At 56.3% G+C, this 25009-nt stretch overlaps 1 protein-coding gene across 1 annotated transcript in view; it reads right to left on the bottom strand.

Moving 5' to 3' along the window:
- Nucleotides 1–9598: 9598 nt before the first annotated feature.
- ST14 (ST14 transmembrane serine protease matriptase) overlaps nucleotides 9599–25009 on the bottom strand; it is a gene marked incomplete at its 5' end in the record, with an annotated part of 35261 nt that continues 19850 nt past the window's right edge. The window contains 12 exons of the mRNA XM_081113737.1: nucleotides 9599–10241; nucleotides 10313–10449; nucleotides 11409–11683; nucleotides 17115–17301; nucleotides 18087–18209; nucleotides 18511–18624; nucleotides 18719–18829; nucleotides 19150–19254; nucleotides 20681–20811; nucleotides 20971–21080; nucleotides 21898–21995; nucleotides 22310–22449. Of these exons, the coding sequence (XP_080969863.1) occupies nucleotides 10080–10241; nucleotides 10313–10449; nucleotides 11409–11683; nucleotides 17115–17301; nucleotides 18087–18209; nucleotides 18511–18624; nucleotides 18719–18829; nucleotides 19150–19254; nucleotides 20681–20811; nucleotides 20971–21080; nucleotides 21898–21995; nucleotides 22310–22449 (1693 nt within the window). The 3' untranslated portion in view covers nucleotides 9599–10079. The remainder of the gene's footprint in view (nucleotides 10242–10312; nucleotides 10450–11408; nucleotides 11684–17114; nucleotides 17302–18086; nucleotides 18210–18510; nucleotides 18625–18718; nucleotides 18830–19149; nucleotides 19255–20680; nucleotides 20812–20970; nucleotides 21081–21897; nucleotides 21996–22309; nucleotides 22450–25009) is intronic.

Raw genomic sequence — 25009 nt, 5'->3', positions numbered from 1 at the left:
CATCGGCTGTTTCCCATAATGCTCAGGGACTTACCCAGGGACCTTAGGACAGAACATAGAAAACTCTCATCACGTCATCCCATGATTTGCCTCAACTCTTGCTTCCTGTATATCCGAGTCTTACTCATTTTTAAATGAGGGTCGGAAATACCAGGCTATGTGGGGTTATGAATGAGCATTAACTTTAATCCTCAGAACAACCGCCATCACCTGGCCACATTTTCCCCAAATTTCCCTCTGGAAGTCTGGTCCTGCCCTGTTCTTCCCTTCATCTGGTTCCCCACCAGGCTGGGGTTTCCTATTAGGTTCCGATAGCATCCTATACTTCTTTTTAAAAATATATATATTTTATTGATATTTTTTACAGAGAGGAAGGGAGAGGGATAGAGAGTTAGAAATATCGATGTGAGAGAAACATCAATCAACTGCCTCCTACACACCCCCTATTGGGGATGTGCCCACAACCAAGGTACATGCCCCAGACCGGAATCGAACTTGGGACCCTTCAGTCTGCAGGCTGACGCTCTATCCACTGAGCCAAACCAGTCAGGGCAGCATCCTATACTTCTATTACATTGGTATCGATTATTTAGCATCAGCTGGACCAAACTCCATTCGATTAAGTTCCATTAGGGCAAGCTGTCCTCAGACCTGAGCTCCTTGAATGAATCAATCATCTCTGACCTTAGGAGCTTATGGTTTCTGAATAAAAAAGAATTGCAGAAATAAAACTAACATAGAAATAACTGCCACGGAAGAACATGATTTATGGAGGGCCAGGAGGGGAGGGGAGCGTGACCCCTGGCCTGCCTGGAGCAGGGGTCCACGGGCAGAGACAGGGGGAGGGAGGCGGCCACACCAGGAGCAGCCAGGGGGATGAAGGAGCTTAATTTGCTGGATTCTTGGGGGGAGGCACGGAGGGCCATGTGAGAGTCGGCTGGACCCAGATCGGAGGGGGCCTGGAGAAGAGGAGTGGAGTTTGGTGGGACACAACCATCGCCCACGTTCAGGCAGAGGAACGACTCCATCAGCGCTCGCTCTAGGGAGACTGAGAACAAGTGTAGAGGAGGCTGGAGGGAAGACTGAGCTGAGCTCTCCTCCCGGTGGCTCAGTGGTTCAGGCAAGAGCCCGAAGCAGAGCCAGGGGCGGGGGAGAGGTGAGCCTGCCACCCCGAGACCCGGTCTCCTGTCTGAGCAGCGGACAGTGTCTGCTCTACAGGGCCTATCGGTGCTACTCACTTGACCTCATCGAATCCTTAGGCAACGTCCCTTCGTGTTTGAGGAGAAAACTGTGTCCTGGGGAAAACAGGGTAAGAAGTGGGCAAGTGTGAGCCAGGTTCCAGAGCTGAGCTCACAGGTAGGCTGAGGAGAGGCACCCCCCCCCCCCCCGCCCCCGAGTCATGCAAATACACTTGCTTGGCTGGGAGGCCCTTCCTAGCAGCTCTCAGCTTCTACCAAGCAGGGTGGTGGGGGTGGAAGTTCCAAAGACATTTCTCACATCCTAACGCCCTGCTTACCATCCCTCCCGCCTCAACGAGCAGTTGCAGGTTTGGATTTTTTGGGAAAGCCAAGCTCCTTCTCCCTATCCAGATCTTTGGCTGATGGGAGTTGAAAATGCCATTTCAAACACCTGCACACGTCCATCCCCAGCACTCCCTTTTCCGCGGGGGGTGGCCACACGCCTACATACATGTGCACCGAGCCCAGAGCTGCACACGCACCGTCAGCACGGAACCGGCCTTCAGCCAGGAAACGCGAGTGGCGTTGGTGGGGCAGTTTCTTTTCCCCACGAACGTCCCGGCAGGTGAGCAGATACGCGTCAGCTGCCCTGGAAAGTGTGATTGAGTGGCTTTTAAAGAAACAGAGCGAGGAAGGCCCATGCAAGGGCTGAGGTTTCCACAGGAAACTGTGCATATTCGTGGAAAAACGAAGCACGATTCACCCTAAGTGCCCAGTGTGTGCCGGGTACATCACGCATAACCTCTCTCCAGAGCCGGGCTTTCCCATCATCCCTGCGTCCCACGTCACACGTGGTACCTGTGAGAATTCAGGTCCTAGGAGAGGATGGGCCGGAGTAGCCTTGGGGGAGACGGTAACTTCCCCTCGCACATTGTAAGTGCCCCACATACAAATATACAAACGCATATACTTATACACATAGATCCACACACAGCCCTCCCTCTGTATCCGCGGGGATGGGTCCCAGGCCCCCCTTGGATGCTCAATAAAATGTATTTCATATAACCTACGCACATCCTCCCACAAACTTTAAAACAGCTCTATAAAATACCTGATACCATGGTACATGCTACGTCAATCGTGCCGTGTTGTTTAGCGAATAATGACAAGAAAAAAGTCCGTCCATCTTCAGTACGGGTGCGAACAAACACCCAACCACCGCCGGCTACCTACACCGTACACGTCAGCAACAGCGTAACTTTTTAGGGTATTTTTGACCGAGGTTGGTTGAACCTGCCCATGCAGAACCCGTGGATTCGGAGGGCTATGTCTGTACACACACACAACTTCTCTCAATGAAAAGCAGGAACGTCTGAAGAAATGTGTGCTCTCTCCTTTGGTTGGAGGGCACTCCTGTAGCTCAGAGCCCCCCCCCCCCTCCGCCCCCATCACTGCAGTCCTACTGTGTAGCCCAGGCCGCCCAAGAGCCCGCTCCCTGCCCGCGACCAGATCCTCCCTGTGGGGTGGGCCTGAGCCCCACCCCTGGATTACCTGGGAGCAGAGCCTGCCATGTTCCGTGGATGAGGGGCCGCTGTCCCCCTCCTCACACTCCTCTCCCCGCTGTCAGCAACGCCCGCCATCCCGGAGCCGGGCTAAATGCCTGGCTCCGTTCACAGGCGCCAGGTGCGGGCATTTGCCCAGATTTGCGGATTCTCACCTGGACGCTCTCACCCACGGCCATGGGTCATTGCGGGAGCATCAGCTCCCGTGTGGGTGGGTTTTCCAGTTCTGCACCAGGAAGTGAAGGAGGGTGGTGGGTGGAGGTGGAAGGGATGAGCAGAGCCAAGAACCAAGGAAAAATCGAGCAACTCCCCAGTTTTGCCCGGCAACCTCCCCACCCCCACCTCCATCCCGTCTCCAATGAGAATCCGATGCCTTGTCGAGGCCCAGCCAGCCCAGCACTCAGCACGTGAGCGCCTACACCTGGAGCGGGCCTCCGCCTGCTTCTCCCACGCACCATTCCTAGCAGCCTGTGCCACCATCTGAATAAGCTGTAGAATCTGTTTTCAGTGTAGACCTGCACGTTTGGTCCCGGTTTCCCGGGAATTGGAACGCAGTCCCGTGAACAACCTAGGTACAGAGCAGAAGAGGTTCGCCAGGCCCGAGGAGGAGGGAAAGCCCCGGGGAGGTCCAGGCTGAATGTAATTCAGACTCAGTCCGAGAGAATGTCAATCTAGGGGACAGGAACCCCTGGTAACAAAAATGTTCACCTTTCCAGAGCCCCAAACTCATCTTTTTAATTATTATTTTTAATATGTTTTTATTGATTTTAGAGGGGGTGGGGAGGGAGAGGGAGAGAGAGAGAAACACCAATGTGAGAGTGCAACCTTGATCAGCTGCCTCCTGCACGCCCTCCACTGGGGATCAGGCCTGCAACCGGGCATGTGCCCTGATCAGGAGTCGAACCAGCGACCTCTTGGCGCATAGGATGACACTCAACCTACTGGGCCACACTGGCCAGGGCCCAAAACTCATCTTTTAATAGCTGGGCATTCTTTGTATGAAACATCAGCCCTACTCCCTGCCTTTTTAAGGTTCTCATCTTCCCTCCTGTGACAGATGGCACCGGACGGAGGGCACTGTGTGTGGAGTCAGGACGCTTAGAGTCCTGCTCCTGAGCGAGCCATTTAACTTCCCGACGCCTCACTCCCCTCCTGGAGTTATCCCAGGATCCCCGCTGTGCCCCGGTGCCCAGCACAGTTGGAAGTCCGTAAATGAGGAGGGGTGAGCCCTAACCGGTTTGGCTCAATGGATAGAGCATCGGCCTTCGGACTCAAGGGTCCCAGGTTCGATTCAGGTCAAGGGCATGTACCCTGGTTGCAGGCACATCCCCAGTGGGGGGTGTGCAGGAGGTGGCTGATGGATATTTCTCTCTCATCAATGTTTCTAACTCTCTATCCCTCTCCCTTCCTCTCTGTAAAAAATCAATAAAATATATTTTAAAAAATGAGGAGGGGTGAGCGTGCAGGCAGCATGCGGGGTCAGAACGAGGGCAGTCTGTTTATCAGCTCAGAGTTGATCTCAAAAAGTATAATGTGAGTCTCAATAGACTTCCCGCCTCCATCAGTTTCATTCTCCATCATGAAGAAACGCCTCATTGTGAGCTGTTTAGGGAGCCTGTGATGGGAACTTGGCTGGGAACTGACAGTGGAGAAAGCCCAAGCGGTTACGTTATTTAACCTCGGAGATAAGAGCTTGAGGGATGTGAATGTTCAGACATGAAATGGGATGAAGTCCACGCTCTGGAACCAGGGTCTGCTGGCTTCTGGGGGCCTCCACACTTCGAAGAAAAGAGAAGTAAATGCTGGTTCCCCTCGTGGTGACCACGGCCAGGAAGATCCTGGCCTCACAGACCTGTCCCAGCCCAGGACTCTGCAGGGGTCCTGCGCGCACAGCCCCGCTATCCTCTCCAGGGCACATGGTGAGGCCGGCTCCACGCAGGCTGACTTCTCCCCTGGGTGCCACAGCCCCCTGCCCCGCTGCCTGTGCCCACACCTCGGGCGAGGGGCCAGGAACCTGCCACTTCCACACGAGGGAACACGGCTTCTTCCTCTGTGCGCCCAGGACTCACCATAAACTGGGTGGGAGGGGGCCGTGGAGAGGGGCGAGCTACCCCAAACTTCCCCCTGGACACCGGCTGCTTAGTTCATGAATGAGACACAGTGTGTGAGCGCCCCCTCCTGCTCGCACCTAGAATTGAGCCCCAGGGCAGGGACTCAAAATAATCTTTCTTTGCCTTTAAATCCAAACTTACAAAATACGTTTGTAGACCAAATTAAAAGGCTTTCGTTTAAAGTACATACTCAATGAAGCAGCTCAAACAGCCACTCACTCATTTTTTAAAAATATTTTTTTATTGATTTCAGAGAGGAAGGGAGAGGGAGAGAGAAGTAGAAACATCAATGATGAGGGAGAATCATTGATTGGCTGCCTTCTGCACACCCCCTACTGGGGAATTGCCCGCAACCCCGCATGTGCCCTTGACTGGAATCGAACTTGAGACCCTTCAGTCCGCAGGCCGACGCTCTATCCACTGAGCCAAACCAGCTAGGGCCACTCACTCATTTTTCAAAAGCCTTCGGACTAGAACAGAGCGGACTTGTCTTTTCGGCTCTGATGCTACATCCCCCTGGGTCCCAGCGAACAGCCTGGTCACTGGGGGGTGAGACAGAGGCCTCCTGCCCACGGGCTCCCTTTGGGGATCTTCTCCGGGTCTGGGAATCTGAGCGGAGGGGACTTCTCCAGGCTCCGCAGGACTCTCCTCCTGTTCCACGCACTGCTCCAGGCCAAGGTGCCCCCATCTCTGTTGGCTCCTGTTCCCTTCGCCTCCAGCTTCGCCCACAGCCAGCCAGCGGTCAGCAGACATGGATGGCGGAGGGAGGAAGGCGAGGGGCAGCGCTGACCCTTCGGGTCCAGGTCAGAACGTGTTGTCCCTCTGCTCACCGCCAAGACCTCCCGTCCACACTGGCCCGGGCAGAGGAACAGGAGGAAGGGAAATGCCTGGGGCAGCCAGGGGCAGCCAAGGAAATGGGGGAGGGAACGATTTTTGAAATGCTGAAGGAGCCATTTCGGAGGCCAGCTAATGGAAGTGCATTTTGGCCTTTTCCTCGTGGCCTGAGCCAGTGAGTTTATTCCAGGCAGGAGAGGGCCTGGCCCAGCATCCCAGGGCCCCCGGGGGCTTCCAGAGGCAGCACAGGACTCAGTGCAGCAGCTGGTTTGCATCCTTCCTCCTCTTACGAAGGAATCTTGGGCAAGGCACCTGGCTACCCTGCTGGGTGTTCCTGGTTATGCATCACAGAGGAGCCGATGACCCCGCAGGGTCCCACCAGCGCAGACACCCAGTGGGAGACAGGGAGATAACCCAGAACACCACCAGGCAGAGGCACAGATGGAGGGGTGCAGCGAGTTCCTGCCGCTACAAGCCTGTCTGTGCTCTCGCAGCGTTAGGGAGGGGACCCACATACCTCCAGCACAGGTTGGGAGTTCTTTCACCTGTGGAGTTGAATGCGGCATTCTTCCAGGTCTAAAAGGGCGCCTCGGGCGGCTGTCATCCCAGGAAATACTTCCCACTGAGCAACTGGAGGATCGTGGGAAAGTCCCTGCCCATCTGAAAAGGCCCCTCTACCTGCACTCAGCCCAGGCAGGCAGGCCCTGTGACCTCAGGCCCTGTGACCTCACACGGACTAAGGGACTAGGAATGTGAACTCTCCCCAGCCCTGGACCTGCTTTCTTCTTTCTTTCTTTTCAATTGATTTTTATTTTACTTATGTTCTTATTGATTTCAGAGAGGAAGGGAGAGAGAGATAGAAACATCAATGATGAAGATCATTGATTGGCTGCCTCCTGCATGTCCCACACTGGGAATTGATTGAGCCTGAAACCCAGGCATGTTCCCTGACCAGGAATCGAACTTGCCACCTTTTAGTGTATAGGATGATGCTGCAACCAACTGAGCTACCCGGCTGGGACCGGGACCTGCTTCTAGGTGTCCGCCTGGTCCAGGCCTGATGAGCCGTAGCAGCCCCCACATCCTACATCAATTGCCCTTCCCCGTCACAAGTGGCACAGAGGGCCCATGACAAAGACTCCTCATCCTTTCCTCTGGTTTCTGTAAATAAGTTTGTCACCAGGTCTCCCCACCAGTCACATGTTCCAAACACATATTTTCATTTTTCAAGCTGTTTCTGGGCATTTTTTCCTGTCCTATCAGGTATACGGACAGCACTTAGATTATGAAATTCAAAGGTGTCTGATGCCTTTGATTCTGTGGACTGTTTTCTGAAGGTACTGCTGTGTGAAGCAATCGAGAGGCACCCGGCCAGTGTGGTTCAGTGGTTGAGCATCGACCTATGAACCAGGAGGTCATGGTTCCATTCCTGGTCAGGGCACATGCCCAGGTTGCAGGCTCGATCCCCAATAGAGGGCGTGAAGGAGAAAGCCCATCAATGATTCTCTCATCATTGATGCTTCTATCTCGCTCTCCCTCTCTCTCTGAAATCAATAAAAAAAAAAAAAATTTAAGAGGTCGAGAGACTTACTGGACCTGGTTCCTACCTCCTCCCCCACCCCCAACACACACACACACACACACACACACACACACACACACACTCCGTGTTCTTGTAGCTCTTTGGAAAAAGCGCAGGCCGAGGGTGCAAGAATGCCCTTTTTGAGTTAAAGGAGTCCACATGCAGTTCCAGGGGAGGGGTCTGGCTCAGAGACTGTTATTCTCCATCTCAGGGGTGTGGGCAGGGAAATGGTGACGCGTCCAAGGTGAAGGACACATGCAGTGGAGTAAGCACAGTGCCAGGGAAAAGGGAAAGTGTGGTCGGCATCCCAGGAAAATACACACACCCTCCCGCAGGGAGCGGCTGTGGAAGAAACAGACAGTGGAATGGGTCCTTTTCCTCCTCCTCCTCCTCCTCCGAGGGGAAACAGCTCTGGGCGTGACTTCAGGGAACAATGAGGGGAGGGGCGAGGACAGAAGGGAGCCTCGGAGCTGCCCACACAGGACGCTGGAACTGGGGAACAGGGAATGGGGGGAACGCAGGAAGGGGTAATGGAACTCCTTGAAGCCCTAAGGGTTAGGGCTTCTTGTCATCTCTGGAGGCAGAATAGGCCACAAGGCGACCAGCGTGATGTGCCAACGCTGCTCTGAGGATCCGAGCTGCTCTTTCTTCTGCATCTTTCCTGGGAAGTGGGTGGGGCACCTGAACACAAAGTGCTATAGACAGGCCTCCCCTTGTGCTCAGCTCACTCCTGCTCTCCCCGATATGCTGCTACAGCTCCCTCTCCTCTCCTGGCCCTGGCACGGCTCAAAAGGGCGCCTCTGAGGAGAGCCAGGCTGATCCCTGGCTGCCAGCTGGGTCGCAGGAGCCTGTGCCCCCGCACAGACGCGGAGGGAAGACCAGGGCACAAACCTATGGGCATCTTCCCTCCCTGCCGTCGAGGCCAACGCCTGTCCCGTGGAAGAGGCTTGAGCCGTCTTCCAGGCAATCCCTCCGCGTAGCAGCAGGTGATACACATTCACGCTCCTGCTTTGGGGAGTAGCCTCACCTTTCTCTGTGTTATCTGGTGGCTTTCCAGACTCCCTTCCTCATTGTCACCCTGAAGAATCCCAGCCCGGTGACCAGGGCCCAACTGCCCTGAGAGCAGTTACCTGCTACCTCTCCCAGCGGGAGAGGCCTGCAGACCCCCCAGAGCCCACACCACAGGGCCGCAGCTAGGGGATTGGAAGAAGTCATTTCCACCTCCCGGCTGACTGCAGGCCTCGCTCCACCCCATCAGAGCCTTCGCAGGCCCTGCTCCTGCCCCGTTCACACCCTGTGGCCCCCTTAGGGTACCCAGAGATGCCACCTGTGTAAGGCTGCAGGATGAGCTACACCGTTTATGGGGCCCCGTACGAAATGAAAATGCAGGGCCTCTTGTTCAAAAATTAAGAATTTGCCAGCCGGTGTGGCTCAGTGGTTGAGCATGGACCTATGAATCAGGAGGTCACGGTACGATTCCCCATTAGGCACATGCCCAGGTTGCTGGCTCCATCCCCAGTGTGGGGTGTGCAGGAGGCAGCCAACCAATGATTCTCTCTCATCATTGATGTTTCTCTCTCTTCCTCCCTTCTATTCCTCTCTGAAACCAATAAAAATATATTTTAAAAATGAACTCCCTAAGCCCTCCCTAGGTCCTTGACACTGTCCCTCTGGGTCACCCCAAGCAAAGAGAACATCTTATTTTTTAATTTTTTAAAAATATAATTTTATTGATTTCAGAGAGGAAGGAAGAGGGAGAGATGGAAACATCAATGACGGGAGAGAATCATTGATCGGCTGCCTCCTGCACGCCCCACACTGGGGATCGAGCCCACAACCTGGGCATGTGCTCATGACCAGAATCGAACCTGGGACCTTTCAGTTCGCAGGCCGGCACTCTATCCACTAGCCAACCAGCTAGGGCCAAGGAGAACATTTTAAATAAGTAAAACTCAAAGGATTATGGATGGACTAGAGAGGTGAGAGCCTGTAAGCAAGGTAGCACGACTCCTCCAAAGCCGCAGGACCCCTCATGCCTGCATGTGTAAGCACACCCACACAAACACACGTGTAAGCATGCACACACGTGTAAGCATGCACGCATGTATGCACATGCACACACACCGTTTATGTAACCACCTCCCCACCTAATGGAAAGTTCTACTTCCTCCTTTCTTTCTGAGACAAAGCAGGGCACCAGGCCCTGTTCTCGGAAGCTACAGAAACCCAGCAGAAACCCAGCCCTTGCTGGCCGGAGAAGGCCCTGAGCCCTGCGGCCCCCACTCTTAGCCTGGCTCCAGGGTCAGCACTGCAGTAAGAACACAAATACTTAAAAAGAAATAAAGTATTTTACTCAAACACACAAACACACTCTGAACCCCAGCTGGGAGCTGGTAGAACAGTTCGCGTTGTAGACCTGTCTGTCGTCCAGGGTCCTCCGGGCCCGGCTTCCTGAAGAGCGTCCCCAGGAGCCACAGCACCCAGCCCCACTCCGGGGCAGCATCGCGGCTGGGCCTGGATCAGAGGCGAGGAAGCCGATGACCAGGGACGGGCCCGGCTGCCTCGGGCTGGAGGGACCGGCTGCGGTCTCAGGCCTCCGCTCCAGGTCAGCGCCGGCATCCTCCTCTCCCCACCTCCCAGCCCCACTTCGGAGACTGAGGGAGGTGAGAGGCTCTGCTGGCTGGTCCTCCATCTCCAGAGTCCTGGGGATTCAGCTCAGTCTGTGGGGGGCCTGAGGCAGGGGTGCAGGTAGCAATCCGGTGCTCAGCCCGCAGGGGTGCACGTTGGGGTGACCAGTGGATGGCCCCTGCCTCTATACCCCAGTCTGCTCTTTAATCCAGTCCCGAAAAATCGGGAGCCTGGTGTACACGCCAGGCTTGTCCCTCTGAGCGCAGCCTTCGCCCCAGCTCACCACGCCGGCCTGGAAGATCCGCCCATCCGCCTCCACGCTGGACAGGGGGCCCCCGGAATCACCCTGAGGAAAGACAAGTCCTGAGTGTCCTGCCCACCTTCCCAGGCCCACCCCGCCTGGCGCCCAGCACCCACCTGGCAGGCATCCACGCCCCCGCTCAGGTAGCCCACGCACATCATGCGCGGGGTGATCTGCTGCGGCAACAGCTTCTCGCAGGTCGTCTGGTTGATGATGCGGATCTCGCCCTTCTGCAGGATCAGCACCACGGTGCCTGGCGAGAGGGCAGGGCGGGCTGAGCTGGGGGGGGGCAGGCGGGCTCCTGGGGCCACGCCACATGCGGAAGGCACCCTCCCACAGCAGTAACTGGACTAACAACATTCTGGACACAACCCAAGCCTGAGGCGGACAAACGGCTAAGTAACTGATGACGCATCTGCCGTGGGAGATTGTGCAGCCACGTAAGCCATTAGGTGGCAGGCCCCAAAAGACCCCTTATACACCACGGAACAGCTGTGAGAATAAGGAACAGAAAGCGGCCCTGGCAGTTTGCCCAGCGGTCAGAGTGCTGGCCCTTGGACCGAAGGGTCGCGGGTTCGATTCCCAGTCAAGGGCATGTACCTTGGTTGCAGGTTCCCCAGGTAGGGGCACAGGCGGAAGGCAACCAATCGATGTGTCTCTTTCACTTCGATGTTTCTCTCTCTCCCTCTCTCCTCCCCTCGTCCCTCCCTTCCACTCTCCCTAGAAATCAATGGGGAACATATCCTCAGGTGAGGATTAAAAAAAAAAAAAAGGAGGAAGAAAGCACCATAAAATGCCTTAAGTCAGGTTATTTTCCTTTCCTCTCCATAGTCTACAGGTTCCAGCAGTGTAGTATAGCAGACCAGAACCGAGTGCTTCAATGTAACATTTGCCAACTAAGGGCCCTCACGGAGGCAGAAGGAGAGAGGAGGCTGGGCTCCCATCACTGGTCCCTGATACAGGCACCGCTCCACAGGCCCCTAAGTCACACTGTTTCCACTCAGTGCTCTTATGTTCCCTGATACCCTTTATCTTCATTTTTACAGGCGAATAAACAGGCTCAGAGGTTTAAGCAACTCGCCCAAGTCATGCGACCAGGATGTCCATCCAGAGCCCGGCCTCCCAGTCCTCTAAACCTCCCCCCGCCAACCCTCCCCTCCCTCTGGACAGCCTGGTCCTACCAGGGGAGGGAGGCGGGGCAGGCCAGCTCACCTCCCTCGTAGGTGTGGCCCCAGCCGGTGACCCAGATGGCCTTGCCCGTGGGGAAGTCGTGCGAGGTGTCGGGCAGGCAGATGGGCCGCACGGTGTTGCTGTACTCGACCGGCCGCTCCAGCTCCAGCAGCGCGATGTCGTAGTCGAAGGTGAAGTCGTTGAAGGAAGGGTGGCTGATGATGCGCTTCAGGCCGCGCTCCTGCACCCCCGAGGCGCTGCGCTTGCTCTGGTCGTGCAGGCCCAGGTAGGCCTTCCACATGGTGTGGTCGGAGTACCTGCAGAGGGAGCCAGACAGCACCCCGTGAGCCACCTGCCGCTCACCTGCCGCTCACCTGCCGCTCACTGTGAGGGGAGTGTGGCTCCTGCTTGGCCGCCGCCCTCAACTGGAAACTTCTAGGTGCCTCCTACCACCTCACTCAACCCCCATTCCCTCTTTTAATTCATTTTTATCTGTTTACCAAAAAAAAAATACCTTATTATAGCTTACTAATCTCATCTTTCACAGAAGGAATAACACAGAACTCAATCCAAATGCTTTTCTAACACAGTGGCGTCTACTCTAGGTACCAAGAGAATTGAAAAAAATGCCTTGAACTTGACCTATCGGGTTTGCTGCTGGTAGCAGGATCGCGGTAGCAATTCTGGAAGTGTCTCGTGTTTACTAGAGGGCTGAACACATGAGGACAAGACACTGATGTTGGAGGCCAAATTCTGACATGGGAAAAGGGGGCCACAAATCAGGAGGGGGCAGAGGAAGAGCCCTGTGCTGCTGACACACAGGGTAGCAGTACCCACGCCTGATTTTTCCACAAACGCACCCTAAAGGCAGTACCATCCCCAATACCAGCCAGAACTTGGTTTCTAAATATCCTCCTCCATTCAAAGGAACCAAGGCTCCTTGGAGAAATGGCTGTTTCCAGGTCTGGAGCAAGGAAACCAAAAAGCCAGCCTAGACCATGTATGTAACGGAAGTGAGTGGGTTCTGAAACAGTGAGGAGCCAGCAGGGCAAGGCGCTCACGGGCCAAACTCAGGATCCGCTGAACACGCACATACACAACAGGCTTCGTTACTGCACACGCAGAATAACAGAGAAGGGGGAACGGAAACCCGTGAGTTCATCCCGAGTCTAAAAAATCATTCCAAAAAATTAATGAGGAGGAGGAAAGGTATTCTTTACAGAAAAACCAGCTAATAAATACAGAAGAAAGGGTGGACGATAAATCGCATTTTGCACCCACCACAGCAGTAACCAACACATGCAAGAATCATTGAGGAGCCCGGCTAGCGTGGTTCAGTGGTTGAGCATCGACCTATGAACCTCCCAGTGAGGGTACATGCCCGGGTTGCGGGCTCGATCCCCAGTGTGGGGCATGCAGGAGGCAGCCGATCAATGTTTCTCTCTCATCGTTGATGTTTCTATCTCTCTCTCCCTCTCCCTTCCTCTCTGAAATCAATAATATATATATATATTTTAAAACCAATCACTGAGGAATGCTACAACCACTGGATAAAAGATTGTTGGGGAACACGATGTTCACACTGACTCGAAGTGTCATCCAAGATTACTTATTCACAGCCCCGGGGGAAGTACCTCTAGGGTGGGGAAACCCAGGGACACCACGTAATCCAGCTTTCCTCCCCGTCGGATACCACCTGCTTCCTGAGGACACAATATCACCGAGGTAGTATTTCCTACAAAAACGTGTAATCGAACTCTAATCGAGAAACAACAATCAGAAAAACCCAAATTGAGAGGCAGCCTATAAAATAACTGGGCAGGACTTTTAAAAAATGCAGTGCCAACACAGACCAAAAATTAAAGGCTGGGGGGAGCTGTTTCAGATTTAAAAGAGACTGAAGAAAACCAATGAGGCCTGGCCGGCGTGGCTCAGTGGTTGAGCAGCGACCTATGAACCAGGAGGTCACGGTTCGATTCCCAGTCAGGGCACATGGCTGGGTTTCAGGTTCGATCCCCAGTGTGGGGCGTGCCGAAGGCAGCCAGTCAATGATTCTCTCTCATCAGTGACGTTTCTATCTCTCTCTCCCTCTCCCTTCCCCTCTGAAATCAATAAAAAAAATAGAAAATAAAATATAACGTGAAGTTTAAAACAAAGTATGTGTGTGCACGGGCAGGCACGAAGAGATAAAACTAAAACAAATGTGGTAAAATTCAACAATTAGTGAAACAGATGAAGGATATGAGGGAGTCCACTGCACTTTTTATTCTTTCATGATACTCGCAACTTTGTTGTAGGTTTGAATTTTTTTTCTTTTTTTTAAATAAAAAACTGTCTTTAAAACAGAAAACGCATATGATCTCAAACCTCTCAGGAAGTCAGGAGGCTACTCAACCCAGCCCTGCAGACTCACCCTCGGGCGCCTGTCACCCTGTCCCTTCCCAGAGCCCTGCCCAGAGCCAGGTCCGGCAGCCCTCTGCTGACTCAGCACCCACCCCACCTCCACCCTCCATTCTTGCCGCCCCTCCCTACGGAGTCTCACACCCAGACCGAAGTGCCAGCCTCCACACAGACCTTTTGGCCTCTGGTTTCACTTAAATCTGTTGCTGCCAGATAACAGCTCCCTAAGGACCTCTTTGTCATACTCGACAACCTAACCTGAGTCCCCAGACCTACCCAGTCAGCCTCACCTCGCCAACAGGCATTCCACATCCCCCGATAATTCTGCCTCACCCTTTCTAACTTCCCCCCGCCCCCCATCATCCTCATAGACAACCATGTCCTCATCCATTCATCTACTTCTTTACTCAGTAATTACTGGGCTTCTCTGATGTTCTAGGAATTGCACTAGACCGAGTCTTTGAGTTCACAGTGAACGTGGGGAGGGACCCAGGAGAACGGCCACGACACAGTGTGCGAAGTGTCCCTCAGACGGGGGCGCAGACCCTACAGGAGAGCGTGGAGTGGAGGCGGGAGGCGGGAGGCGGGACAGGGAGCGGGTCATGGACCAGGCCTTGGAGACCTAACAGGACTTGGTCAGATCGACAGGTGGGGAGAAAGCAGCGTATTCAGAGAGAGAGCAAAGAGGGCCCAGAGTGGCTCAGTGGTTGAGCGTCGACCTAGGAACCAGGAGGTCACAGTTCAATTCCCGGTCAGGGCACATGCCTGGGTTGCAGGCTTGATCCCCAGTGTGGGGTGTGCAGGAGGCAGCTGATCAATGATTCTCTCTCATCATTGATGTTTCTATCTCTGCCTCTCCCTTCCTCTCTGAAATCAATAAAAATATACTTAAAAAAAAAACAAACACAGAGAGAGCAAAGGGAATGTGTAGGACGCCCCCCAAATTGAACATATGGACAGTGTGAGGCCAGGACAGGCGGCTGAGGTTGAAGAGTCCTGACGGTGTGGCGTGTGGGTCACGCTGCGAAATTTCTACGCCACCCTGCAAGCCACGGCTGGCATATAAGGAAGGGTTGACAGGATCAGGGTAGCTCATTGGAAAGACGGCTCTGGCCCTGGGGAGTACAGACTGGAAGTGCTCAGAGGAAGCGACACGATCAGGCAGGGCTGCTGCAACCACCTGGGCCGGGGCACCGAGGCGGAGGCCGTGTGAGTGGGAAAGGGCAGAGCAGCTCCCGGGATACGGAGGAGGCCAGGGCCTGCGGATGGAAGGATACGACAGGGTGGGGGAGGAGGGGAGTCCCCTGTCCCTTCTGGCTCCATCTTCCTGGGATCCCATCACCTGCCACGGACGTCCCTCTGTCAGCCCTGTGCTGCTGCGGAGCCCTGTGCCCCAAGACTCTCGACCCCTGTCCCAGCCAGGCCCACTCACCCAGCAACCCCAACACCAGTCGCAGCGTCTTCCCCATAAAGCCCCTGGTACCCAGCTGAGGACGGTCAGAGCCAACCTCGTCTTGACCTGTTTCAGGTCACACCCTACCGGTAACAGAAGCCAGCCGGGAGGTGTGGCACCGAGGTCCCGGTGACTGCCCTGGTGTGGGAGAGGACCCTGGGGGAGGTCAACAGTCGGACGGAGCTGACCGCTCGCCAAGAACTCCTCTAGGTCCACAGGTCATGTCATTTTCTCTCCCGAAAAGCCCTTCCAGGTGGGGCCACCCATTCTCAGATGAGGACTCACGCACAAAGAGGCTAAGTAACTTGCTCGCCCAAGACCACACAGCTAACAAGTCACAGATGATCCAAACCAGCAACCTATGCCCTCAGCCACAACATGGCACCTCCTCTCGGGAAGGACTTCGAGCATCCGAGACCTAGAAACGCGTCCGTAGTGACCGCGCTCCAGGTCCCTGCACTCTCCACTCCTGCCTCTGCTCACAGCTCTCCCTCTGTCTCAGGTCTGTCTCCTGGTCCGGTGACAAACGCCCTCGCATGTCACACCCAGACCAGACGCCCCTGCCCACAGGGGATGCCTCACAGCCGCCCTCCCCAGACCTCGGACAGAATTCTAGTCACTTCTGCCCACGGTGGAGTTGGAGTGAAGGTGACAGAATGGGAAGAGGAAGGACCGTCAGGTGCGCGAGGCCGCAATGCCCAGCGAGGCCCCAGGGACCGCAGTGCCAACTCCATTCCCTCCACCCACGTGCCGTCTGACCATGCCCACATCTGCGCCTGGGAACTCCGTGGTGCCACAGGCCCTGTCCCTCGGGAAGCCCATGGCTGCCCTCTCCCTGGCAGCCCGGGCGCCTCTCGGAGCCTGTGGCGGAGCAGCACAAGCTCATAGGAAGGCCCCAAGCGTGGGAACCCCTGAAGCGTGGGAATGTCTGTGCCCTGTGCCCGCAGCAACAGGAGCAAGCTGTCTCCTAGACTCCCTCCTGAAGCTGCTGGCCAGCCCGTCCTGAGACCCCAGCACAACCCTTCCTAGGGACCGTCCCGGTGCTGGGATCGAGGCTGACCCGGACCTGCGGTTACAACATGCCGAGTACCTACTGTGCGCAGACGCAGAGCCCAGCACTTCATGTTTAATCCTCACCATCTAAGGATACGAACTCCCAGTGCCACCCAGAAGCCTGAGGCCTGGGAGTGTGAATACCCGCCCGTGGCCACCTGCCTGTCGCTGCTCGGCTGGTCTGAGCAAGTCCCGGGGAGCCCGTTAAGTGCAGCGACGGCCCAGCAGGCTGTGGGTCCACACACCTGGGCCCGGGTCTTGCTCTGCCACTCGGTACCTGGGCAACCCTGAGCAAACGTGCTTACCTCCCTGAACCTACGTTTCTGTAAAATGCCACGTGGGCAGACCTGCCTGGCCGGGTCGCTAGGAAAACACTTAGGTCAGTGCTGGCGAACCTTTTGAGCTCGGCGTGTCAGCATTTTGAAAAACCCTAACTTCACTCTGGTGCCGTGTCACATATAGAAATGTTTTGATCTTTGCAACCATTGTAAAACAAAGACTTATATTTTTTGATATTTATTTTAGATATTTAAATGCCATTTAACAAAGAAAAATCAACCAAAAAAATGAGTTCGCGCGTCACCTCTGACACATGTGTCACCTCTGACATGCGTGTCATAGGTTCGCCAACACTGACTTAGGTGGTGCTTGCCTGAGAGGGAGCCCCTACGAGACACCTGTTTGCATTATTGCTGTGAGTAGCCGCATCCTGGGTGTCTGCGCCCTCCAGCCCGGCCCCGCCCCAGCGCCGGCCCACCTTCATGACTCAGACACAGGCCTTCCAGCCCCAGAACCCACGGGAGGGCCTCCCAGAGCCCCGTCACCCCCACCCCGTGGCTCACTTGAATCCTCGGTCGTCGGCGAAGCAGTGCGCGGCGGACACCATCCAGCTGGGGGAGATGAGCGAAGCCCCGCACAGGTGGCCCTGGCCCAGCCCGTGCAGGCTCACCTGCCAGGGCCACTCGCCTTCCTCCGCATCCTTGCCTCCGACCACCCGGGACTGCCTGCTGAAGGCCCGCAGCCCGCAGTCTGCGAGGGGCCGGGACCCGAAGGAAGGGCAGGGAGTTAGGGTGGGTGCCAGCTCCAGGCCCCGCCGCAGGCCCAGGGAGAGTCCGCGGGGGGCGGTCGCCTCGCAGTGGGCACAGCACTGCTGGTGCCATTGTGGCACGACAGACCCTACGAGCGAGGAACTCTGAGCTTCGGACCCACTGACTTCCACGGGGCCCCTTCCCTGCTCCCAAGGTCAACGCCCTCACATCCCCCCAGCCTCCCGCCCTGCACAAATGCATTTGGGCGCCTGCAGACACCTGCTGGTTTGCTTAGATTACCAGGGGTGCCATTTGCCTAGATTTCCCTGGCAAACGCTGAAGACACAGCTCAGGGGGAGCACGGGCGGGTGACATGAAGTCAGAGAACAGCTGCTATGCTCAGATATAACTTGGACCAGGGCTTCTGGCACACACAGGAGGCTGCAAACTAAAGCATGGGGTGGGGTGCGGGCAAACACTGGTGAGGGCTGGGGAAGCTGTGCCCCCTCCCCCGGGCAGGACAGGAAAGCCGGGTCCAGAAGCAGAGGCCAGCCCAGAACCCCCGCTGGGACCAGGACAACCGAGCTGCTGGCTGCCCTGGGCCTTGCCTCCTGGACCAGAGCATGCCCCTGGGGCAGCGCCCTCGTGCACGTCAACAAGTCGGCAAGGTTATCCTTTCCTCCGGGCAGCAGCCAGGGCAGAAATGGGAGCGGGAGGCCCTGGCGGGTTCTGCCTCTGTCTGTGCCCGCACAGTGGACCCCCTGTGCCCGTGGGCGGCCCGCTCACCGCAGTTCTTCTCATCCGAGCCGTCGCTACAGTCCTTCTTCCCGTCACACTCGGGGTTGGTCTTGCTCAAGCAGAGCCCGTTGTGGCAGCGGTAGGTGTGTTTGGTGCAGGCGACGACAGTCCCTGCATGGGGAGCAGGACATGGGGAGTCAGTTCCACTGGGGACCTCCTCAGCAGCCTGCCATCTAGCCATCTGCGCCCCTCACTCAGGCCCGGCCCACCCGCCACCCCACCGTCCACTGTCCTTCCAGCCCTGCCGAGGGTCCTCCACGTTCTGGAAGGTTCTCCCTCTGCGGACGCCCTTGCGTCAAGAAGGCAGTTTGTGTTTATTAAGCTCTGCGCGCACTGCCTGTGAGTGTGCTTGGGCGGCTTCCGGGGAGCAGGGGGAACCCCCTAAAGGTCAGAGGGCGGGGCCAGGCCTTACCGCCGCTGCACTTGGCTTCATCGGACCCGTCCCCACAGTTGTCCTTCCCATCACATCGCTGGCTCTCGGGGATGCACTTCCCGTTGCCACACTTGAAGTTCTTATCTGGACAACCTGGGAAGCAGGAAGCACTGTCAGGGGTCCAAGTCCCCCCTGAGTGGACGTCAGGGAGCCGGGTCCCCCCGGGCAGCCCCCCACGGGCGCTCACTGCACTCCAGCTCGTCGCTGTTGTCCCCACAGTCGTTCACGGTGTCGCACACCCAGAAGAGGGGCTTGCAGAACTTGTTCTTGCAGGTGAACTGGTAGGTGGCGTTGCATTCTGGGGGGGCGAGGGCGGCAGTCAGCTGGGGAGGCTCAGCGGGATGTGAGCCCCCAGCTCACCGGTCACTCACTGCTCCCCCGGGAAGCTGTCGGGGGACCTGGCCCCTGGAGAGCATCCGGGTGCCCCGCTCACCGCCTGTGGAGCTGCTCCACGGGGCCAAGGCTCCGCACAGCCGAGCGAGGGAGGGCTAGATGTCTACTCGGGGATGGGCACAACCTCCCCCCACCTCCCGCCACCTCAGGCCACCGGGACCAGCTGGCAGGCGCCAGGGCCCGGCAAGGGCAAGAGAGGACGTCCGGGCCCACGGCCCCACTCACTGCAGTCGAGCTCGTCGCTATGGTCGGCGCAGTCGGCCCAGCCATCGCAGCGCAGCTCGTTTCCAATGCAGCGCCCCGTGTTGCACATGAACTTTCCCGGGCACGCTGCGGGGAGAGGACAGGCCTGAGGTCCGGGCCTCCATCCGCCTCCACGGCCGGCTCCCCACCTCACCTCCCCCCCAGAGCCAACCTCGCAGCCACACTGAGGACTAAGGAAAACTGGCCTGTCCAACCCTGAACGGAGGGCAGCAGGCTGCCACGGGCACCAGAGGGCAGGGGTCTCCTGGTCCACCAAGCGTGGCAAGGGGATTCCTTAGAGCCGAAATAGGAAGGCTGGCCCAGGTCCCTCCCGATGGCCCTCGGCCCAACCCAGGGAGCTCCGGGCAAAGCAGAGAGGGGCTGGCTGGGTGTTCTGTGGCCCCCGAGTGGCAGCGCCCCAGAGCGACACAGAGCAACAGCAGCTGGGCAGCTCGGGAATGTGGGTGCCTGTCCCGCATTTCCCTAATCCAGGCATTTCCCGCATTCCCCTGTTTCTGAAATGGGAAGGTGTCTGACACCTGATGTCATCAGGCAGACGGCGAGGTTCGGGGAGACCATTGTCACTTTGTCTGCATCGGTAGCTTAGTCACTTATCCTAGGGGTTTGCTCAGCTAATTTCACTTGGTGGAGAGCCATGCAGTTGAATTTTAAATTAAAACCTTGGACTCCTGTGTACAGTTAAAATGTCTTTCAAAAGGTTATTCTCCGATGAAGGGCTGACACAAAAAAAACCCAAAAACATTTACCGCTACTCACACCACAGACAGTGAGATTAAAGGCAACAGAAACTGTTGGTCCCTCAGGGACAGCTCATGCACCTGTCAAAGCCAGGAGCAGTTAGCGTGGTGTTCATGCCCAGAAGTTTCTAACGTCTCAAAATTATGCTATTAACCATAAAGGTGCTAAAAGGCCAAGCACTGATGATCAGTGATACCGAACCACAGGGACAGATGGTCCAAAGGCACCCAGGGTCCTCGGGCTGAGGGGCCACACCGGGGGCCGAAAGGCGTGGTATGTGCCCATGTTCACGGGGGTCTTTCTTACATGCATGGCCTGGCCGGGCGTGGCTCAGTGGGTGAGCGTCGACCTGAGTGTCGACTTATGAACCAGGAGGTCATGGTTCGATTCCCAGTCAGGGCACTTGCCCGGGTGGCTGGCTCGATCCCCAGTAGGGGACACGCAGGAGGCAGCCAATCAATGATGGTTCTCTCTCTCTCTCTCTCTCTCTCTCTCTCTCTCTCTCTCTCTCTCCCTCCCTCCCTCCCTCCCTCTCCCTTCCTCTCTGAAATCAATAAAAGTATCTTTAAAAAAAAATAGATTTAAAAAAAATTCATGCATGTAAGGTGGCCTTTATCCGCTCAGAAGGCTGCCAGAGGGACAGGCGCCTCACACTGCCTGTTGTCTTAGGATGAGGAAGGCCCGACGCTAAGCAGATGCAGCACGGAGGGCCCTTCCCCCCAGCCAGGTTCCTCCTCCCGAAGAAGCCACTCACGGTCACTGGAGTCATAGGACAGGTACTCGGCCAGGAAGCCCGTGTCGGTGTAGGACTGGTCCGAATGGAAGCGCACCGTGATCCTGCTGCTCTTGCTGGCGACCACAAACTGGGACTTCTCTCCGCAGAACCTGGGGGGGAGGCCAACTGTAGGCAGAGGACCCCCCCCAGGACATGGGCACCCCCCCCACATGGGCACCAGGCTCGCTCCCGGACTCCCCGGCCAGTGCCCCCACTCGCCGGCTTGCTCCCCCACTCCCCAGCCGACGCCCCCTCTCCCAGGCACTCACTTCTCCCCGTTGACCTCCACATAGTCCTTGGAGCACGTGCCCGCGGGCACATTGGGCTCCCACAGGTAGAAGACTTTGAAGGACACCTTCACGTTCCGGTTGTGGGGCACCTGCAGAAAGACACGCTGCTGGGTCTCGGCGGCGGCCATGGGGCTGGGAGGAGGGGGTGGGCAGGGAGCGTGGCTGCTGCTTCTCTCGGGCCATGGGGGCAACCTGCCACCCAGAGCAGGAGGGGTCGGGGGCCGTGTTTGGAAGAACCTCTAGACTCAGGAGCAAGAGACACCGTTATATCGCTAAAGCAGGCTGGGCCCGGCCAGTGTGGCTCAGTGGTTGAGTGTTGACCTATGAACCAGGAGGTTATGGTTCGATTCCCAGTCAAGGGCACATGCCCGGGTTGCGGCTCGATCCCTAGGGTGGGGCGTGCAGGAGGCAACCAATCAATGATTCTCTCTCATCATTTATGTTACTGTTTCTCTCTCCCTCTCCCTTCCTCTTTCTGAAATCAATAAAAACATTTTTTTTTTTTTAAATAAAGGGCTGGAAGGTCCTCCCACCATTATCGAGGGAGGAAAGGGGGATGGGTCTGGGATTGGGAGGGCGTGAGAAGCAGTCCTGTGGGCGGGACTCTTGTCCCAGGGCCATTCAGCAAGTGCGCTCAGCGGCACATGCCCACCCTCTTACGTGACCCAGAGCAAGCTGCCCCCGCCCCTGCCCACGGCCCCCAGACAGCCACGGAGGAGCTGGGACATAAGTCTGGGTCTGCCTGCCTTCGCAGCAGGTCAGCCCCGCACAACCCTGCCACGCACGACCCTGCCACCCGTGCGACTCACCCCTGCAGCCTTGCAGGGTGGCCAAGGAGCTCATCCCCTCTGCCTCTCCCTCATCCATCTCCCTGACCCTTCCCTCGCCTCCCCCCACAGCTCCTACCTCGATCTGCCACGTGCAGTTGATGTTGGGAGGGTAGTGGCCCGGGTAGTAGGGGCTGCTGAATGTCCCGCGGGTGTCATGTAAGTAGCCTCCACAGCCTGAGAGGGAAGAGGAGAAAGAGCATGAGGACTGAGCACGGGCTGGGCCAGACGGAGGGGCAGGGCTGTCGGCTGCAGGCCTGGCAGCTGGGCACCGGGTGGCTCCACAGCCAGTGCCGGGAGGCTGACGGCGTTCGCGGGGCTCCGGACCCAGGTGAAGGACTAATGGTCTATGGCTGAAGCTTCCAGCCTCTGTCACCGACCTGGCCAGCCCACCCTACCTGCTGTCCCCTTCTCCCTCTGCCCACCCCTGCCCCTGCCCCTGCCCCTGGCCCTGGGCCTCCTGCCCCTGCCCCCACCCCTCCCCTCCTTACCGCTCATCTTGGGCATCTGGAAGAACACGGCTTCAAAGCCAGGGTGTCGCCGCTCCGTGTTGGTTATCAGTGTGACGAGCAGGACATTCTGGGAGGAGATGAAGGTCAGGTTGTAGGAGGGGGGGTAGGTGCCACACAGCCTGTGGGGGCAAAAGAGGCGGGCGTTAGTGAGGGCAAACAGAAGCCACACAGAGGGGGCCCAAGGACCCCACCCCTAACCCTGGGCCCCTTCACAAAAGGCCCGCCCCACACATGACCTCAGTAAGGATTTAATGATAAGACGGTCCGACTGAAATAGCAAAACCTCAGAAACACTGACTGCCTACCACTGGAGGATTCGTTAAACTACAGGTTAACTAATAGCAATAACAGGAGTCGCACCACTATGAACTACGAACGCTCAGTACTTCTATAGCCATTAACTCAGGTAGCTTCACAGCAACTCTACACAGTAGAGACGATCAGCCCCATTTTACAGATAAGGACACTGAGGCATGGAGAGGTGAACTAACGATTCCACAGTCAGTCAGTGTCGGGGCTGAATTCAAGCCCGGGCATCAGGCTCCAGAGCCCACACGGCCAAGGACCGTGTCCTGCGGCCTCTCAGCTACACCACATCTGTCCCACCAGAATTACTGATTCGGAAAGTCCATCACAATCAAGGGTGGGGCAAATGTAGGTTTAAAATTGTGAGTACGTGAAACGCAGCCTTTATTCTTGTATTATTCATTAATTGTTGTATTATTTTCCATACGGACAACTGTAAACCTACTTTTGCCCTATCCTGTATACTTCATTTTTATTTATTTTTTTATTTCCCCTTCATTTTATTCTAAACTTCATTTTTTTTAATATATTTTATTGATTTTTTACAGAGAGGAAGGGAGAAGGATAGAGAGTTAGAAACATCAATGAGAGAGAAACATCGATCAGCTGCCTCCTGCACATCTCCTACTGGGGATGTGCCCGCAACCCAGGTACATGCCCTTGACCGGAATTGAACCCGGGACCTTCAGTCCGAAGGCCGACGCTCTATCCACTGAGCCAAACCGGTTTTAGCCTAAACTTCATTTTTTAAAAGCAGATAACAAAGCCAAAGGTGCTGTATAGCCCTATATTTAAAGATAATCACAAACAGACACTCACACAGCAGAAAAGTCTGGAAGAACAGACATCACAAAATCAGCAGTGACTGTTTCTGGAAAGTAAGATTATGAATGATGTAGGTCCCCCTTACGCATGCCTGTTTTCCACTCCTGCCTCCCAGGAGATGTGTTTATTTGTAGTACAGCTAGTAAAGTAGCAGGGAGAGAACCCTGCACCCCAAGGGGTGTGGACAGAGGTCCTGATGCTAAGCTGTGGAAGCAGATGGGTTCCCGCTGGGTTTGGGCTTGACTCTTAGCCTGTCATTCATCCTGAGATGTAGGCAGAGCTGGGGAGGGGGCAGTCCACCTGCCACCCGTAGTGCCTCTGAGGGTAGCTCCTGCCTGACCTGCGGCTGGCGGGGGTAACGTTCATCTCGCACCCCAACCTCCGTGGCAGGTACATGATGCCTTTTGAGTCCCTGCAATCCCGATGCTTTCACACCTGGGACTTTGCTGACTGGAGAGAGGACCCTCCCAAGGTCAGGCTGTTCCTAGAGATAGTCTCTAGACACACCCACGGCCAAGCCTTTCACGTGCAAGCCAACCCATCCAGAGCCCACCCCGCGTCTCCTCCCTGGGGCTCCCACATTCCTGGCCACCACCCACCGGCCTAATCACCCCACAGCCAGGCCCCAGCCCCGGAGAGACAGCCCCAGGCCCCAGAGCCCATTGGAGGTACTTAGAGCACCTCCCTGCCTCGCCTTTCCTGCGGGAACCACACAGAACAGCACTGCCATGTTTGCCACCGTGTCCTCGCCTCCCGACCACCCTGGTGCTCCCCCAGGGGGGCCCTCTATTTGGGAATTGTGAGTAGCAAACTCTTTTCTTTCCTTTCCTTTTTAAGGTTTAAAGGCTATATATATATATATTAGAGGCCCGGTGCACAAAATTGGTGCGGGGGGAAGGGGGCATCAGCCCAGCCTGCACCCTCTCGCAATCTGGGACCACTGGCTTCTAACCGCTCACCTGCCTGCCTGCCTGATTGCCCCTAACTGCTCCCCCCGCCAGCCTGATCGCCTTTAACTGTCCTCCCCTGCTGGCCTGATCGTTCCTACATGCTTCTGCCTTGGTCCCCACCACCGTGGCTTTGTCCGGAAGGAGGCAGGACAACGGGAAGATGACCGGTCAACCCGGTCTAATTAGCATATTATCCTTTTATTAGTATAGATATTTTTATTGATTTCAGAGAGGAAGGAAGAGGGAGAGAGAGATAGAAACATCAATGAGAGAATCATTCGTCAGCCGCCTCCTGCACTCCCCCTCCCTGAGGATTGATCCCGCAACTAGAGCAAGTGCCCTGACTGGGAATCGAACCTCGACCTCCTGGTTCATAGGTCAACGCCAGCCGAGCAACAAGCTATCTTTTCAATGGCAGCCTCTCCTAACCTATAGGCCTCCACAAAACCGTGTTTTACCACCGCAGGGCACAGCGTGGCTCTGCAGGTAAAGGACATCCTGCTTACTGGTGCCCAGGGAACCCATCGCTCTCCTAACCGCGGCCAAGGCAGAGACGTCGCCTCTGCCATGCTCCGCTGAGCTCATGCTGAGGACAGCG

The sequence above is a fragment of the Myotis nattereri genome (assembly GCF_964212035.1).
Source record: "Myotis nattereri genome assembly, chromosome: 19".
Classification (NCBI taxonomy): Eukaryota; Metazoa; Chordata; class Mammalia; order Chiroptera; family Vespertilionidae; genus Myotis; species Myotis nattereri.
Note: the sequence above shows the minus strand (reverse complement) of the source record. Positions and strands in the feature narration are given on the sequence as shown.